Below are 17,659 nucleotides of genomic sequence, written 5' to 3' on the forward strand. Positions count from 1 at the left end.
TTGAGTTTCATAGCCTTTGAGCATATATTTGCCTAGCTGTGCTTATGGGTGTGCTTTACTAGTTAAGGATAATATGCTAGTTGTGAGCATTGTGACCAGTCAGCCGTATGTAACCCTGAACACTTAGTGATCATAGTCTTTGTGACAGGGTCTATGACCTATCCAAAATTGGAAAATAAGTAGTACTTGAATGAGAAACATTAAGGACGAAGAAAAGTAGTGGTAAGTGTGTACTGAATGTAATAAAAGTTTTTAAGACCTCCCTCAAGTGCGCATGAGATAAGTGAGTTCTAACGCCAGTGTTACTACTTAAAGCTTACGACGACGTTTCGGTCCGACTTGGACCATTGACAAAGGTTCGGGTTAGATGTACCAATTAAGAGGGTTTCCCCCTCATGATCCAGGTCTGGTGCACGTAGATCATGAGAGGGTCCAAACCACTCTTCCTGATTAATACCCCTTCCCATATGGGCCCTTCACCACTCTTCATGGGTTGCAAGACCCATATATATATATTTTTTTTATTATTATCACACTGGCCGATTCCCACCAAGACAGGGTGGCCCGAAAAAGAAAAACTTTCACCATCATTCACTCCATCACTGTCTTGCCAGAAGGGTGCTTTACACTACAGTTTTTAAACTGCAACATTAACACCCAACTCAGGGTTATATGTGGTAAAGACACATACAGCATAAGATCTATATTAGTACGAAGATTCACCTACATGAGGATTTTTATCACTTTGTTGGCTGCAAGGCCGTACTTCAACTCCTCAGGCTGACAGATTTCAACACCCTATGTGATGGAATAAGACAGGCTTTCATACCTATCTTTCGTTTTGACTGTATAACTCTCATAAAATACGGTAGCTGATGCATAAAATTAAGCTAAAAAGAAAAGTCATGCTGTGTAATTTAACTTGGCGTGATAGTATTTGTGTTGAATGATTATTTTTTTTTATTTGTTTTTTGTTTATAAATTTTTATGGTTACGAGCGCTGAATGATCTCCGTAGCACAAGTACTTTGTAACTGTCACAACTACTACTAACAAAGGCATTACTACTGGTGCGTGTCCCTCAGGCAGCAGCGGTGTGAGCAAGCGGACGAGCAGCAGCAGTGGGTTCAGCTCGGCCAGATCTGAGAGGTCGGACTCTTCTACCAGTGTGTGTTCTGACGCTAAACCACCGCCTCTTCCACCGCACCAGAGGTAAGTTTATCCTTGCTTGTATCTGCGTTTACTACCTGGCTGGCTAGCAATAAATGCGGATTGCGTGCTTCACAATTTTATTTGTTGTGTGTGTGTGAGGGGGGAGGGGTGTGTTAGATGTATGGGGGAAATGTGTGGAGGTAGGGGTGTAAGGGGGAATATGTGGGTGGAAGAGTAAGTTGGGTTATGTGTGGGTGGGAGAGTAAATGCGGGTTTTGTGTTAGTTGGAGAGTAAGATGGAGGCATTTGTGTGTAAAGACGCTTACAAAGTTTCATACATTTTTTTTATAAAGGTGGTGTCGAGCTACAGCTCCTGTCCTCAGCTGCTTCCTAACCTTTGTGGGTTCGCTCATAACTCGTTTTAAAGCCACATTGTTTATCCCTCCCAGATCTTATCGGTATTTCGCATTTTATTGCCCTTAACTTGAAGTAGTTATTTCCCAGCTTCCCTGTGTCCCCGTTGTTCTGGTCTCTGCTGTGCAGCTTGGGTGCGCGTACGCACCTTAAATAATTCATGTTACGCAGGAGACGAGTGCCAGCTCCTGGGTCCCACTTGTCAGCTTTCAGTATACTGAAGAACATAAAGGTACAATACCGTGACTGGAACAATACACAGATAAACCGCACATACACATAAGCTTATGACGACGTATCGGTCCGACTAGGATCATTGACTAGACACATCAACATACGAAGAAGAGGGAGCCTCCTCTTCTATCGATCTATATATATATATATAATATGGGGTCCACCTCCTGTGTAAATTGTGGGACCCATAGCCTCGGAGAAGTGGATAAAAAGGCTTCAAGTAAGAATATTTGGATTTCTTCCAAATATATACTGGCTCCCTGTTCGTATTTTTGTGTGGCTAATCAGTGGTCCAAGTCGGACTGATGGCCGGGCTCCGGGAGTAGAAAGACTCTCGAAACTCATCAGAGGTCTGTTGTCATAAGCTTCTTTCTCCTGTGTACGGGTTATTTGTGTATTGTATAGCGTTTCAGTATACTGGTGTGCTGCTCAACGTAGTTCATTCCACTTCTTGATTTATCTCACATTGCAGTCGCTGTTCTAGTTATTGGTATGCAGTTTTTCTCAAATCTCTTTGGGTGTTAGAGTCCACCTGTGTTCTTTCATTCTATTAGGGGTGAGAGAGAGAGAATCTTCAGACACGTGTACACAAGCCACAGGTGTGTTGTTGTGTATGTTATTGTTTGTTTGTGGAGGGAATTTTATACACGCACTAATATCTTAATTTTTATGCTTCTTATATTTACCCACTTTATATACATAATTATTCACAGCTTGTATATAGGCACAAACACAATAGCTTACCCTCTCCTGCCAACTTGTATGTGTCAGCGGCCTCGTGTTGCACCCATTACTGATGCGCGTGTGTGGGTGTGTGTTGCACTAACGCCCCTGTGTACGTACAGCTTGCCAGTGAGTACCAGCAGCAGCAGTAGTGACCAGACGAGCCACACTGAGGCCCAGACTGGGGGTAGTGGTGGTGCTCCGCCCACTGCCAAACCTCAGGGACTCCGCGGCATCAGGTACACTTGCACGCCCACTCCCTCATCTGTGTTGTGCTGGATGACAGAGTCCTCAACCCGTGGATGATATACCTGCATGCAGAATAGTGTTTGATTAGCGTGAGGATGTTTCATTTGTTTCCTTTAGAGCGTAATAAAATAAAGGTAGATGGTTAATGTGTGGTCTCCCTCCTCAGGTCTAAGTTTTCAAAATCCAGCGGAAAGGAGGGTAAGGAGTCGCCAAAGTCGTCGCGGAAGGACAAGGAGAGGGAAGAGTCGCGGGGGTCGCCGCGTGGAGGGCACAAGGTCCACCGCGACTCGCGGCCTGAGCGAGGAGAGAGTCGCGAGAGAGGCGGGAGGGAAGAGCGCGGGGGAAAGAAAGGTGAAAAGCTCACACTGGAACTGGATGGCGGGTCCCGCTCACGGTCTCAATACGCCCCGCCGCAGCCGGACCAGTTCAAGGAGTCACGGGTGGCGGCACCGGGCCCCAGACCCGAGACTACAGGTCAGGTTGCTGACCCACAGCAACCTCCGGCACTCCCGCCTAAAGAGAATCTCCACAGGGACCACACAACGAACTCACAGGCAGACCAACTTTCCACAGCAATGCAGCAACACAATCAGCAGCTGCAGCAACAACAATCAGAGCATGGGTTAACTTCCACGCCAGGCAGTCCTCTACTTCCAGGCACTCCTGGCACAGGTATACCTAAACCCACGGCCCACGTTAAAGGACAAACAAAAGCGATGCCTCCAGAACGAACAATGGCGACGACTCCTACCAACTCTCCCAACGTCAACACTCCCCATCAAGCGAAGGACTACAATAAAATGGTTCGCCACACGTCGGGTGTTTCTACTCCTAAGGTAGCAAGTACAGGTAATGCCCCACGGCCGGCTGGCACTCCTGTAGGCACTGACAGTAACACTACACAAGAATGTAGGGATCCCAAGGGGTCACTTCCACGCCAGAAGCAATTGGGCAGACGGGAAGATAATGGGACGGGCATCAGTGTGGCGCTAGTGAGCCCCATGCCCATCCCTCGGGAAAAGGACCTGGTGACCCATTCAGAATCTGGCTCCAACATCAGTGAGTCCTCCCAGAGTAACAGCGGTCATAGCAACAGCAATTCGTCAGGGAACTCTTCTGTAATCTATAAACCGACCAGCTCTGAAGACGGCAGTGTTTGTGACTTCAAGGCTAATATACGAAAGGTGAGCATTTCTCCGTTACGATTATAGTGAAGTTATAGGTACCAAAACTCGTATATCAGCTTTTTCGCCAGACTGGGAGAAGACTTGCTTATATTTTGCTTAATCTTTGACAGGTGGAAGAGAAGCATGAAGGAGAGGATGGAGACGAAGTAATCCTCAACATTAAGCCGATGCAGCCGCTCGTCCGAGCGTCTCACTATGGCTACATGCATGGTCTGGGACTCCACCAGACCCGCACTGTCCCTCCCTCCCTACACGTCTCCAGGCTAGGTGAGACTACCACCAAGAACACGTTGCAGTTATCAGAGGTTTACTTACTGCTTAAAAAAATCACTTGTAAACTATACAAAAGGAACACCATCTTGAAGAAAGTCACATTACCTTTGAATTGAACGATTCACAACTAACCCATAAATCTGGAATATCTGGGACAACAAATTTCGTCCTGTTTTTATTTCAGTTTGTGTTAGCGATGAAACACTTCGTAAAATATTAATTATAATTTGACTTTTAACTCGAGGCAGTTTTTTTTTTTTTTTCAAAAATTTTATTTACCTTGTATTGCTCTAATGTAAGTTTTTAAAAATACTTGTGTGCAATGTGTGTTGTTAACATTTTTTGTATGCCACAGCCCTACAGGACAATGCCAACACAGTGCCTCAGAAAGGGATGCGACTCGGCCCTCATCTAAAACGGCCTCCAGGTCCTCACCAGGTCATTGACATGGATTACAGTGACCTAGAAAGTGTCGAACTCACGAACGGTAAGCTTCTTAAAGCTTTCTTTGTCAGAGCTGGGGTCATTTATCACCAGTCTTCACTCTGAATTCACTTTAAATTATTTTCAATGTACCTCGTCCGTTAGTTTTATTTAAGTCAGTTTTCTGTCTTCATTATCTGCCCACTGATTTTTGTACATATTGTTATTTCTCTCGTTTTCATTTAAGCGGAATTATTTGCTTCTGTTGTCACATCACTTTCCATGTTGCGCATGTGTTAAGAATCGAGTGAATAGTTGGGTAGACTTGCAATCAGCTGATGCGTCGTCCCATCATTAGTCTTTAGTATTTCACGCAAATAACATTAAAAGCTGATATGGGGATGAACTTAGGTCTGGAGTGCTTTAGCTCCTGGCGAGACTTTGGGTAGTGCTCTATGTTCTTAATCGGCTTTTAGTCAGTTAGGCTAATCCCTTAAATGTATTCAGGCTGCGGTGATACATTGCCTGAGAAATGTGGATGATTCCCAAGGACACTAATTTTATTTTGCTAAATAAAATTAAGGTTTAAGTATTTTAAGTGTTGTTAAGCAACTTTATGCGGTATAAAGCTCAGAACTGTTTACCATATTGAGCTTCATATTTTGTTAGGCTCTGATTGGCTGTGTTGGGCATTGTTACTGATTTCTGATCACAGCTTGCAAGACGAGGCTAGTATGTATGAACTTTAAGGTTAGCCTTTTTCACTTGTTTTTACAGTATCATACTTTGGAAAATGTTAGATATAAAACTGGATTGCTATATACGTTAATGTATATCAAGTCCAAGATTTAGATTTTACCGACGAAGAGGCTGGTTTGTGCACCCCGTGTCCACCCTGTGGATGGTAACACAAAAGCTTGTGCGTACACAAAAATGGCTAGAACCCATGGCAAGCCAAACTTAAAACAACAGTACATCTTTGGGTATTTACATATCAGCGTTTGTTTATTACAATTACATTTATGATACTTGCTTAAAATTCATGGCTTCTTATCGACCAATCCTAGTGAAATACTTATACTATGACCGTTACTACTAATCATACAATTAATGTCCAAATTTGGAGTGCATAAAAATATGTAGATGCTTTGGAATTTTGTCTTGTATTATACAAACATTCCCCTCAAGGAAGGTTCCTTGATGCTGATGAGGAGCTCTTGATCTAGGGAACTGGATCTGTGCTCCAGTTCCCTGAATTAAGCCTGAATACCTTCCATTCTCCCCACAGGTGCTGTATAATCCTACGGGTTTAGCGCTTCCCCGTTGGTTATAATAATAATATACAAACATTACAGTAATTAGCTATGATTTTTTTACCAGTACATTGTTTTATACTGATTTTTTTTACATGTAACTGAAAATTAACCCGTCTTCTCACAACTAGGTAAATGAATATTAAGACACGTGTGTAAGAATTGGGTATCGTTACTATGAAACGTTTCGCCTACACAATAGGCTTCTTCAGTGAGATACGGAGGCAGCGGGTGTAGTGAAATAAAAATGTAATCAATCTATCAACCTCGGAGAAAAAGTATTTAAGGTCTGTTTTAGCTAGACCTTAGCATAATACAGACTCTAATAACACATTAGAGCGAAAAAGTAATGTGAAGGACCTGAGAGTGGTAATATCTGAGGATCTCACCTTCAAGGGTCATAGTGTCATTCTCACATCTGCGAGGAAAATGATAGGATGGTTAATGAGAATATTAAAGACAGGAGATGCCAAGCCAATGATCCTTTTTAAATCAATTGTTCTCACTAGTCTGGAATACTGCTGTACATTAACACCTCCATTCAAGGCAGGTGAAATCGTAGATCTATAGAATGTACAGAGAATCTTTACTGCACATATCAGTTCCATCAAACGCCTTAACTATTGGAAACGCTTGGAAGCCCTTGACTTGTACTCACTGGAGCGCTGGCGAGAGAGATGCATCATAATCTACACCTGGAAAATCCTAGAGGGATTGATCCCTAATCTGCACACACAAATCACTCCGTAAGGAAAGCAAAAGACTGACAGGCGATGCAACATACGCCCAGTGAAAAGTAGGGGCACCACTAGTACACTAGAGAAAATACTATAAGTGTCCGGGGCCCAAAACTGTTCAACAGCCTCCTACCAGTCATAAGGGGAATTACCAATTGACCCCTGGTTGCCTTCAAGAGGGAACTGGACAGATACCTGAAGTCAGTGCCGGATCAGCCGGGCTGTGGTTCGTACGTTGGACTACGTTTGGCCAGCAGTAACAGCCTAATTGATCAGGCCCTGATCCACCGGGAGGCCTGGTCGTGGATCGGGCCGCGGGGGCGTTGGTGCCCGGAATACCCTCCAGGTAGTCAGAGCGATATGATATCGTTCCAAACTATGGAGCTTTATTCTTCTCCAGGCTGAGGGACTGACCACCTGAAATACTTTTTCTCCAAGGTTGATAGATTGATCACATCTTTATTTCACTACTACACCTGCTCCCTCTGTATTTGACATTTGACCGGAGAGGCCTACTGTATAGGCGAAACATTTCATCAGTCAAGATAAAAAAAAAACTGCTGCACTTGTTTTAATCTTCAACTTGTGGGTATTTTACACCATTTTTAAACACGAGACGAATAGATACGAGATTTTAAGTTTTTATAGTAATTAGACTTTAATATTGTTCCCATGCAATGTTTTAATGATCTAAATATTGGTGTTTTTTTTTTCCTTGGCTGGTGCGTGGTAGGCTACATGTCAGACGGGGATGTGTTACGTAACGTTGGTTACAAGTCCGGCAACTCGTCTGACCTAGACGGCTACCTGAGTGAGGGCGGTGCCTCCCTCTACGCCCACCGCCTCAACCAACGCTTCAAGGAGGGCATGAGGCAGGTGCACGAGAGCATGAATAAGGTGCAGCACTTCATTCAGGACGACAGGTAAGTTGACCTCGTGTGCATGAAGTTTTTTTTTTTTCTGTATGGGTACGTTTGCTTCCAGGATCAGTTTATCCAGTGAAGCAACACGTTGACGTGAAGACGACACAACGGAATGCAATAAACGGCAACTTTTGAAACATTAAAATGAAATTTAGAGGAACAACTTTGAAAAGCTTCATTAATATATGGAAATTAGCAAATCATTTTTATGAACTGTTGCACAGTGAAGTAATAACTGTGTTGTCGTGGCTTCCATAGTGACTGGTATGTTATTCGAGTAAATATACTCTCGAAATAAACACTAGTTTTATGTAAACATGACACATGAGGGCTTAAAAGAGAGAATTGAGGACCCAGGTGAAAATAAATCACGCTTTGTTGGGTAATTTTAGATTAAATCAACAGTTTTTTTACACCAATTTTTACAGGCTAAGAGCTGCAACATAGTTTTCTTTTTATACGTCAGTTTTACAGGCTGAGCTGTTACCCTACTTCAAGTCATTCTAAATCCCAACCCTATCTAAGGTACACTATCACCCCTAGGGATGCTACTAACAACAGTTGACTACCACCCAAGTACCTGCTTACTGCTAGATGAACAGGGGCAACAGGTGTGAGGGAACATGACCAACGTTTCCACCCGTGCAGGGTTTACCATCAGTGCCCCTCAAGGGAGGTGCCTAAATGTCGGTGAAGGCTTTTGATCCAAGGGAGTGAACCATTTCTTCCATTGGATTGAACCTGATTACCTCCCATTTCCCTATCGTTAGTACCTCTGCAGGTAAATAACTTCCACCAATTATAATTAACTACTAATGTGGGCCTATAAATGTGTTTATTTATAATACTTTTATAAAATCATACGTAGGCTTTCTGAATAAGACGTATTCAAAAAGGACAAGAAACGTGTCCTCGCAGGAATAGTTTAGTTAGCAGTTGTTTGATACACATTTTCTGTAGTGTTAATGTGGCACAGAAAACGGACACTCGCTATTGATTTGGGTGTGGGCCGGTACAGCCTCGTGACTCATGCCTTCACACTATATCTGATTTCTTTTTAGCATTGCGGTCTTTTGTTTTCTTGCTCATCACTGTTTGAAATAATAAAAATAGTTTTATATGTAATACACAAGCCCGAAAATCTTATTAGCAATCACGAGACAAGATTAAAACTAGGAGCTAAGACTTCTAGTTTATAAAGATTATGTTAGACGTACCTAAAGACCAAATATGTCGACGGTATTAGTATATTTAAAGGGAAAAATGCTAAATATGACATTGATTATTTCTTGTGCCAAATAAGTAATGTTGGGCCAAACTAGGAAATTTATATATTCCTCATTATATAAAGAAAGATAATTACAGCCGCACCAGAAGATAACTAAGATAAAGGGCAGTGTGCTGCCGCATGGTGCAACCCCCTTCACCTTTTATTTGGCAGCCTTTGTGTGCGTTCTATTTCCTTGGATCAAGCTCGGTTGCCTCCCATTCTTCAGTGGCTATATTCCATAGGGGGTTTGCGCTTTGCCTTGAATATAATAATTGATAACTGGGAACATTCTTTTCCCTCATTCTTACCATGCATAGTTATGATGGTAAGTTAATCAATTGATAACTGGGAACATTCTTTTCCCTCATTCTTACCATGCATAGTTATGATGGTAAGTTAATCAAGGTCGGGCTGGAAGGTGTTGCACAGTTGCCATGCAACAACACTGGCAACTGTCACCTTGGTGCTGGGCTCTTTCTTAGCAACCCCGCCTAAGAATGCAACGTCTGTTTTCTAACGCTTTTACAGTACATGGGGTCATTCGGAACGTTTTACCCTTCATGAGATGTATGCCTTGATGCCGGTTAAGGGCGTTTTATCTAAGGCACTATACGATCCCTACGAGTTTAGCTCTTCGCCGTGAATATAATAGGAACATTGTAACAAATAATTTTGTTAGATTGCTTTAACGCATATTAATTTGAATTTGTTTATAGTTGACCGGCAGGAGTGAAATTAGACGGAAGGGTAACGTCAGACATCGAGAGACATGTCGTTGCAAACTATGTGCTCGTTACTTGACCATTGTGGTGTCATCAAGTTTGTCAGCGTGAAAATATGCACCAGTATTTTACAGTATGGCCCCTGTCCACTAATAATATATATATATATATATATATATATATATATATATATATATATATATATATATATATATATATATATATATATAATATATATATATATATATATATATATATATATATATATATATATATATATATATATATATATATATATTAGCACAAAATCCCTGCAAGAATGCCAGACACATTGATTGCCGTTACTGCCAATACTGAGTCACAATGTTCACATTTTCATGCCACTGAAGTTTCTCTCAAACTGCTAGCATTTGAAGTTGTTTGCTTTCTGCAATAAGATGTACTGCAGAGCTTCCTGTAAAATATTTGTGTAAAATGTAACAAAAAAAAAAAATAGATGCTTTGTCCCTTGGAACCATTAGTTTGTATATTCCTAGTCTGTAATGAGTGTTTTTTTTTCATATTCACATATTTTAAGTGGTTAATTGCATGCTTGTTGATACAACTTGAGCACTATCATTGTGTAGCCTGCATACTACTATACTGTTTGCCTTACTCTTTTCTTCTTGTATTATACTTTCCAATCTTCCCATTTTCTGTGGTAAAAAACAGAAGCAATGGAACAGAAAACGAGACGGAGGTTTCCTCACTCTCTCCTTCCACCACTTCGTCAGAGCCTAGACACTTTGACGAAGACGACTATTTAGACGAAGATGTGAAAGACAAAGATGGAGATGAAGAGGAGGAGGAGGATATATTTAGCGATGAGAGAATACTCCCGGTGACTCCAACAGAGCCGAAAAGCAGAAGGCGGTGAGTGTTGGAGGCAGCATGTGGGTAGACCCTCCCTCATCCTGTGTGTGTGTTTGCTCCAACCTCTGGTGTGTGTTCACCTCGACTAAGAAAAACTCCAGTTACCTTTACTACCCGGTGTGCCGTGAATTAGGCTTTAAATTTGCATATATAGACCCTTGCTTTGTGCTCCGATAGAACACCTTAGTGTAGTTTTTCCTGAATGGAAAAAATAGGACGCTTTAAATGCTGTTCCTTGGCTGTAAAGGACTCTTTAGGACACCTTTTAACTTTGAATTTTTCATTGTTGCACTGACGCTTCTTAAAATGCATTTGTCTTGTTGTAGTGAACATAATTTATTACCATTTATTTTCCTGCGTAGCCTATAATAATATGCTACATTCAGCCTAGCATCAGATTGGTTTGCGCATGACTTGATAGTTGGGTGCGTTTTTTATGGTTACAGGTTAACATGCATTTTACCTTCTTTAAACATGACATACCTGAAGGATGTTTCCGGGGGTTAACACTCCTGCAGCCCGGTTCCAGACTAGTCCTAATGGATCAACGTCTGGTCAACTAAACTGTTACTATTGGTCACAAGCACTTCAACGTACGAACCACGGCTGGGCTGGTCTGGAACTGATTTGAGAAACTTTTCCAGTTTCTTCTTGAAGACAGCCAGAGGTTTGTTGGTAATTCCCCGTATGCACTGAGAAGGGCGTTGAAAAGTCGGGTACCTCCGACACCCGGCGAATTCTGCTAGTGTACTCCCTGTGTCCCGGCTTTTTATTGAACGTATTTTGATTTTTTCCGCAATAAGTGAAGGAAAAGTTGTGCTTGTAAAGTTTTCTCTGAATATATTTGTTGTACAAATGGAAAACAGGAATAAATAATGGGGCTATAAACAGCGTGTTGAAAAGTCTAACCAAGACAGGACACTCAGCAAATGGAATTAAGTAGGACAAATTTAGATTTAGAAAGGAAATATGGAAGCATTGGTTGGACAGTAGAATTGTAGGTAAATGGAACAAGGTTCCAGGTAGCCTCAATGAAGGCAAGCACTTTGTTTGGTTTAAATATGGGTTTGATGGGTACACGAGTGGATGTGAGTTGGACTTGCTTAGCTTAGGGCTTACTAATGTGTTACTTCATTCTTGTATTTGTGTAGTGAGGCGGATAATGGTTGGTAATACTGTTGATGGGCAAAGTAATTGCTGCCTACTTTAGTCTTCATCCTTGTACAAAGTGCAGTACTGAGTATCTTGGTTGGTGTGGTAATCGCGATGGGGCGTTTTCGCACACATTAAAGTTTGGTGATTTCTACCCGAGCTGAACAACTACAAAAATTACATATTTCTTATACTGTACGTTAATTTAAGATCCCCTAAGAATATTTACGTTTCATAGATATTAATAGGAAAATAATGCAGCTTGGTCACGGACCGGGCCACGGGGGCGTTGACCCCCGAAATCCCCTTCAGGTATACATCAAGTAGCGCTGAACATACCTAGTTTCTCAAAGCGTTCTTGTCTGCACACATGATGTTTACGTTAATGGCCGCCGTATCTTGGTATGCTGTTCGAAATGCTTTTAAGTTAAGTGGAGGTATTTGTCATTTACCTGTTTATGCAGGTCGTTTTTGCTGACGAAGAGCTATTATATATTTGTGTCCTGTGCTGATGATCGCTTTGTATTACAAGTCAGCCCCAGTAAGAGGGTTGGCAGTTAGGAGTGGAAGGGGGCGTCAACTTGTCATTTCTCAGCACTGGGAGCAAGAGAAAGCCACAGGGAAAAGTATTATTCTTGCGAGAAAGAAATAGTTAAAAGTTTTCTCGTTATACCACGATCGCGACGAAACGATCCGAGAAATATATATTGGAATCTAAATTCCAGGAAACAGATAGTGGAGACATTTGCAGTAGTCATAGCTGAAAGTGTATTTTTCAATATTATTTTCATTTTCACTCGTGAGATCATGTTAGAGAGTCTGTGATGTGATTTTGGTGACCAGTCGAGACTTAGTAGGCAGGTGGGAGGGGATTTTAGCTAATGGGTTTTACAGGTGTGTCATTCACTGCTTTTTTTTTGTAGCCTCGTGTGTGCCAGACGTGTGCTAGACAACGTAATTGGAGATTCCCCGTATCTCACCTACACTTTCTTGTTTTCCAAGTGGGTTTTGCAGGTCGACTTATTAGTAATTAGTTTTTTATTTCGTCATAGATTTTTGTGTTTTATTATATATATATATTAAAAATATATTTCGGTTTAGTCTTATAAAAGGATTAGTCTCTTGTATCAGCGTGTACAGTTTCACAAAGTCAAAAATAGGGAACGATATTGTCTCCTCTGGAAGCTAGTAGTATAGAGGTGTAAAAAATTAATCAGAAAGCGATGATACATAATCGAGCATGACACCTCATTAGGTATGTGACACGTCACCAGGTATGTGACGTCACTAGACGTATGAAACGTCAATCATGGTACAAATCACCAAACACGTGACACATCAGAGAAAAACAAACCCACACTGACTCATCTTGTACTCTCTCAGTTCCCCAGTTTCCCCACCATGGGTATTGATTGGCTGTTGCGTAAATGTCTCCAGCGTAAGGTTCCACCACAGGAAACTACGACGTGGCTCAAGTGTCATGGGATTAAGTAGGATCGTAGCGTGTAGAGTAGGTGAGTACAGATGTACTCGCCTTATTTGTATTTGTCTATTTGTATTTGCATGGGTTGAACCACAGCTCTTGGTCCTGCGTTTTAATTATGGTATAGTATAATTCATGAAACTCCCTTTTCAACTACTATCGACGTGGTTTATCGATTCCTGATTTCCAGGGCCCATTTAACCCATTTATACCAATTCTTGGAAGTGACTAGTTTGCTTTCAACTCTTTGTGTAGCGAACATGTATGTGAAAACGAACTAAAAATACTGAAAAAAAGTATATCCCAACGTCCTTGTGGCTCATCTACATCTTTTTCGCTATCTCTTGGCTCCTCAAATCTTGCACATTATCCGTCTCTTCAGAGTATTTTGTGATCATGGCTCCTCCGGCTTTTCCGTTTTTCAGTGTAAGGTAGAGTGGCGTGTACAGTCTCTATACCGTAGTTGTTAGTATGACTAATGGCGTGGCTAAGCAGTGTGGATAGTTTCGTGGCTAAGCAGTGTGGCTAGTGGCGTGGCTAAGCAGTATTACGTGGGTTTACATTGCTCTACATACTCCGTCACGTGTGGGGTTTCGTGTACGTACGTTGCTTTAAAAGAGGCTCATTTCCCCCCAAAGTGTAGGTGTAAGAATAATAATGAAGCTACGGAGGTGAGGCGGAGTACGTGCGGCGGGGGGGATGTGGGCGGTGGCAGCAACAGACTGATTGACCCACGAAATCGTAGCAACACGATTACAAACAAATCACGGAACGGGTGGAGCTTAAACCCATGATAAGCAGGTCTGGTGTATAGAAATGTACCTAGTTGGATGAATTAGTCATCTGGCCGAGTGGCTAACGCACTGGCCTGTAAGCTTTAGAACAGACTGGATGACCAGTCAGTCAGTAATGAAGGTTGGCCACAGGCCGGACTTCGAGACAGAACTCTTCTGAAAAAAAGTCCGGGTATTAATTCAGTATAATTCATAGGGTTGGTAATGCTGGGGAAGGAAGAGGGAGCGGCACTACATCAAATGTTGAAACAGAATAATTGTTTATAGACGTGGGGGAAAAAGTTTAGTGGCCCATTCAATTTGGATTTTTTAAGAGTAGAAATATTTGTTCTTAAAAAGTTGGTGAGTGAGACGAGTGTGCAACACCTGGCTGTCTTTAGTAAGAAGTTTCGACACCCAGCCTCGTTGTCGAGGCCAGATGACTAAGGGACTGGGGGACCGATTACCTTAACTTCCACTATTACTGGTAAGTAATTTCTACAGTGAATTGAAAAAACCACTGGTTGGCGATGCGTCCTCATGATGATACCCAGGTGGTCTTCGTGATAGATACCCAGGTGCTGTACATGTCTTACACATCAAGTTATCATCATTGTGCAAAATTAATGTAATATTATTTTTAGAAAGTGCGTGGGGCGTTTCAGGGCGAAAATATTTATATTTTGTCAGTTCCTGAGTGAGATAATGAGCTGAAAGTTTTAACTTCACTATGAAATTGAAGGAATTGGTGAGAGGTGGGTAAGGTAGGTGGGTGGTGGCTGCAATGAGACGTTGTGGGGGAGCATACAAGTGATGTGGCAGTGTTCAACATGGGTGGGAGGTGGGGAGGAAGATAGAGAAATTTATTAGGGTGGGGGAGAGAGAGAGAGAGAGAGAGAGAGAGAGAGAGAGAGAGAGAGAAAAGAAGGAAGGAAGAGAGGGGGGGAGGTGTACTCGCCTATGTTTATAGGGGTCGAGTCTCAGTTCCTGGCCCTGCCTCTTCGCTGGCTGCTACTGGGTTCACTTTCCATGACTTCGAGAGCCTTATTGTATCGCTTCTTAATTAAAGCTGTATATGAGACCTGCTTTTATCACTCCACTGTCCAGGTCGTTACACTTCTGACCACTGTAAGGCTGTGTTCACACTTATTTGTGGTTATGGGGGTCGAAAATGTGTGTGCGTGTGTGTGTGTGTGTGTGTTTCAGTTATTCAACCAGCTACCCGCAGATATCAGAAATCTTAGAGGAAACTGGCTCTGGCACTCTTGTTCTCTCTCTCTCTCTCTCTCTCTCTCTCTCTCTCTCTCTCTCTCTCTCTCTCTCTCTCTCTCTCTCTCTCTCTCTCTCTCTCTCTCGCATTCACACTAAGCCTAAAGGCCAAAACCTGAACCCAACATTCGCTTTTTTTGTTCTCTGTCGATAGTAGTTTGAAAAATATATTCAACAAATGCAGGACAAACGGCACTGGTGATTCTCCATCTCGCACCCCTTCCCCTAAATCGCCACCCATAATGAACATCATTTTCTCTCTCCCCTTCTTTCCCCATGCCTTCCCACCCGCTACTCATAAACAGCCTAATCCCCGTTGAGGGAAGAGGGGTGTAAATAATCTTTGTCTATATCCTAATATAAGAATATACTGTAAACGACACAAAAATAATGGGATTTCTTGAGGTCTACTGACCCGTGTGAGGCAGCACATACACGTCTCAAACAGTATTACTTCTGATGTTTTTCCGTCCTGTGTGTGTATACATAGAGAGGTATATTTCACTGTGCGGATAAGCCGAGAATTTACTTCGATCCCAGTTTTAGGGATTAAGGTATTCTTGTCTGATGGTGAAAAGGTTACGTGCAGTCTTAAGAATATTAGTGCAGTCGATAGGCTTTAAACCATATTAATTTATTTTCATCCTATATTGTAAGTCTTACGTTTGAATTTATCCATTGTATTTGTCCATTTTATGTTTGCATCTTTTCATTGTATTGGACCATCTTATGTTTACATCTTTTCAGTGTATTTGCATAAAGATGCTCTACCTTAACTTGTATGTGTGTACCAGTATTTGTCGGTAACTCTTGCCAGTCTACAAAACTGAGGATTTTTGCTTTGGTGACATGTTTATATGGACATATACGTTGTGTTATCAAGGTGTAGTGATACACGAAGGTCCGAGGTTGGAGGCTTGTGTGCGCCACACGCTCATCCCTCTGCTTGTAATTTAGCTCTTGTTTTTTGTTAGCCGTCTGATAATTACAGGCTGTATAATTTTATTGTAGTCGCAAAAAATGAGTCAAACTCGTGAGCATAATGTCGAGACTTGAAAAATCCTTCATATATGCAGTTATCATGAGGTTAGACTGTTAATAAAAGTCCATGTTTTTCTGTTAGAATGAAAAAAAAATGTGTTTTTTTACATGGTCTAGGTACACTTTATTGAAAAGTGGAAAAAAAAAAATAGGATACAACTGTGCAGGTCGCAGCCCAGTTTCACCCCACAGAAGTATGTTAGTGTTGGCGGAGAAGCAGCAGGCTGGTGACAAGTATCTTGCATATTGGATCCTCTGTGTGGGGGAGCGCAAGCCAGGCCAAAGGTCAGTGCCATCCACTACTTGCAAGTCGGGATTTGGGTCGAGTTAGGCTAAGCTGATTGTGGCAGCCAGGTTACCAAGGCTGTGACATGACTGCGTTTGTTACTGTTTTTTTCCTCGCTTTAGTACTGTTACACTTATATTTAACCTACTGGTATTTGGACTCGAACCCGTATGATAATATCTCTGGCTGTGACAATCATGAAGTAAGACCGATATTAATCCACTGGTTCCTTCTGAGTAGAACTTGAGGTCAGCATGAGATGGAATTTGATCTCCCAGTCAGGTGTTCAGAGACTGGAAATGGCGAGCAAATATATAAATAAAAAAATAACCAACTATTCCTGTGGTTTAAACCCAGTGGATGCTATTCTCTACTTTGATCTAACACTTATACCTGTTGAATGTTAAATCCTTCCTCTGAATGTCAAGTGTTGGATACCACGCATTCAACACTTCTTCAGTGGACGTTCCTTACACCCCCCTTCCCTATCCATCCTCGGATGTACATCCTCTTATTTAAGGAACAAAAAGGCACAATACCGTGACTGGAACAATACACAAATAACCCACACATAGCGAAAAAAGCTTATGACAACGTATCGGTCCAACTTGGAGCATTCACAAATCACGTAAAGTCGGACCGAAACGTCGTCATAAGCTTGTCTCTCTAAGTGCGGGTTATTTGTGTATCTAATTTGAATTCTAATACATATCACTTAGCTTATTCCTTCGGGTCTTTCTTAAAGGAAAACGTAAAATTGGACGTAGGTTTCCGGTTAGCTGCAGCCGTATTGTTTTTGGCGGTTAATTTTTTAAGCTGCTTCATCTGGTTCCAGCATATTAGCACACATTACTTACCAGTATGTTGTGTCTTTGTTATGTTGGTCTCAGGTTTGTGATACTTTGCTCTCGATTACTACGTAATATTTTGATTCCGATTTCTATTAGTGTTAGGTTAGCTTTGCGTTGACCTTTAGGAATTTGGTCACGTAGTCTCCTTAGTGTTGTCCTCGACTCTCGTGTTAAGTTCATTACTCGGTCAAGAGAGGAGGAAAAATATATTAAAGTAATGCGAACAAAAAATACATTGGCATGGAGAAACGATGAAGAAATCAAATAAATATA

General features: G+C 41.8%; 1 protein-coding gene across 8 annotated transcripts in view; it reads left to right on the forward strand.

The window, feature by feature from the left end:
* LOC128695334 (protein sickie) overlaps window positions 1-17,659 on the forward strand; it is a gene marked incomplete at its 3' end in the record, with an annotated part of 543,730 nt that overhangs the window by 438,446 nt on the left and 87,625 nt on the right. For 5 of the 8 annotated variants that reach the window (XM_070095408.1, XM_070095409.1, XM_070095414.1 and 2 more), the window contains 7 exon segments: window positions 1,085-1,211; window positions 2,645-2,761; window positions 2,938-3,955; window positions 4,069-4,225; window positions 4,587-4,718; window positions 7,438-7,627; window positions 10,331-10,531. In XM_070095408.1, the coding sequence (XP_069951509.1) occupies window positions 1,085-1,211; window positions 2,645-2,761; window positions 2,938-3,955; window positions 4,069-4,225; window positions 4,587-4,718; window positions 7,438-7,627; window positions 10,331-10,531 (1,942 nt within the window). 8 annotated transcript variants of the gene reach the window in all.

The sequence above is a fragment of the Cherax quadricarinatus genome, chromosome 50 (genome assembly GCF_038502225.1).
Source record: "Cherax quadricarinatus isolate ZL_2023a chromosome 50, ASM3850222v1, whole genome shotgun sequence".
Lineage (NCBI taxonomy): Eukaryota > Metazoa > Arthropoda > Malacostraca > Decapoda > Parastacidae > Cherax > Cherax quadricarinatus.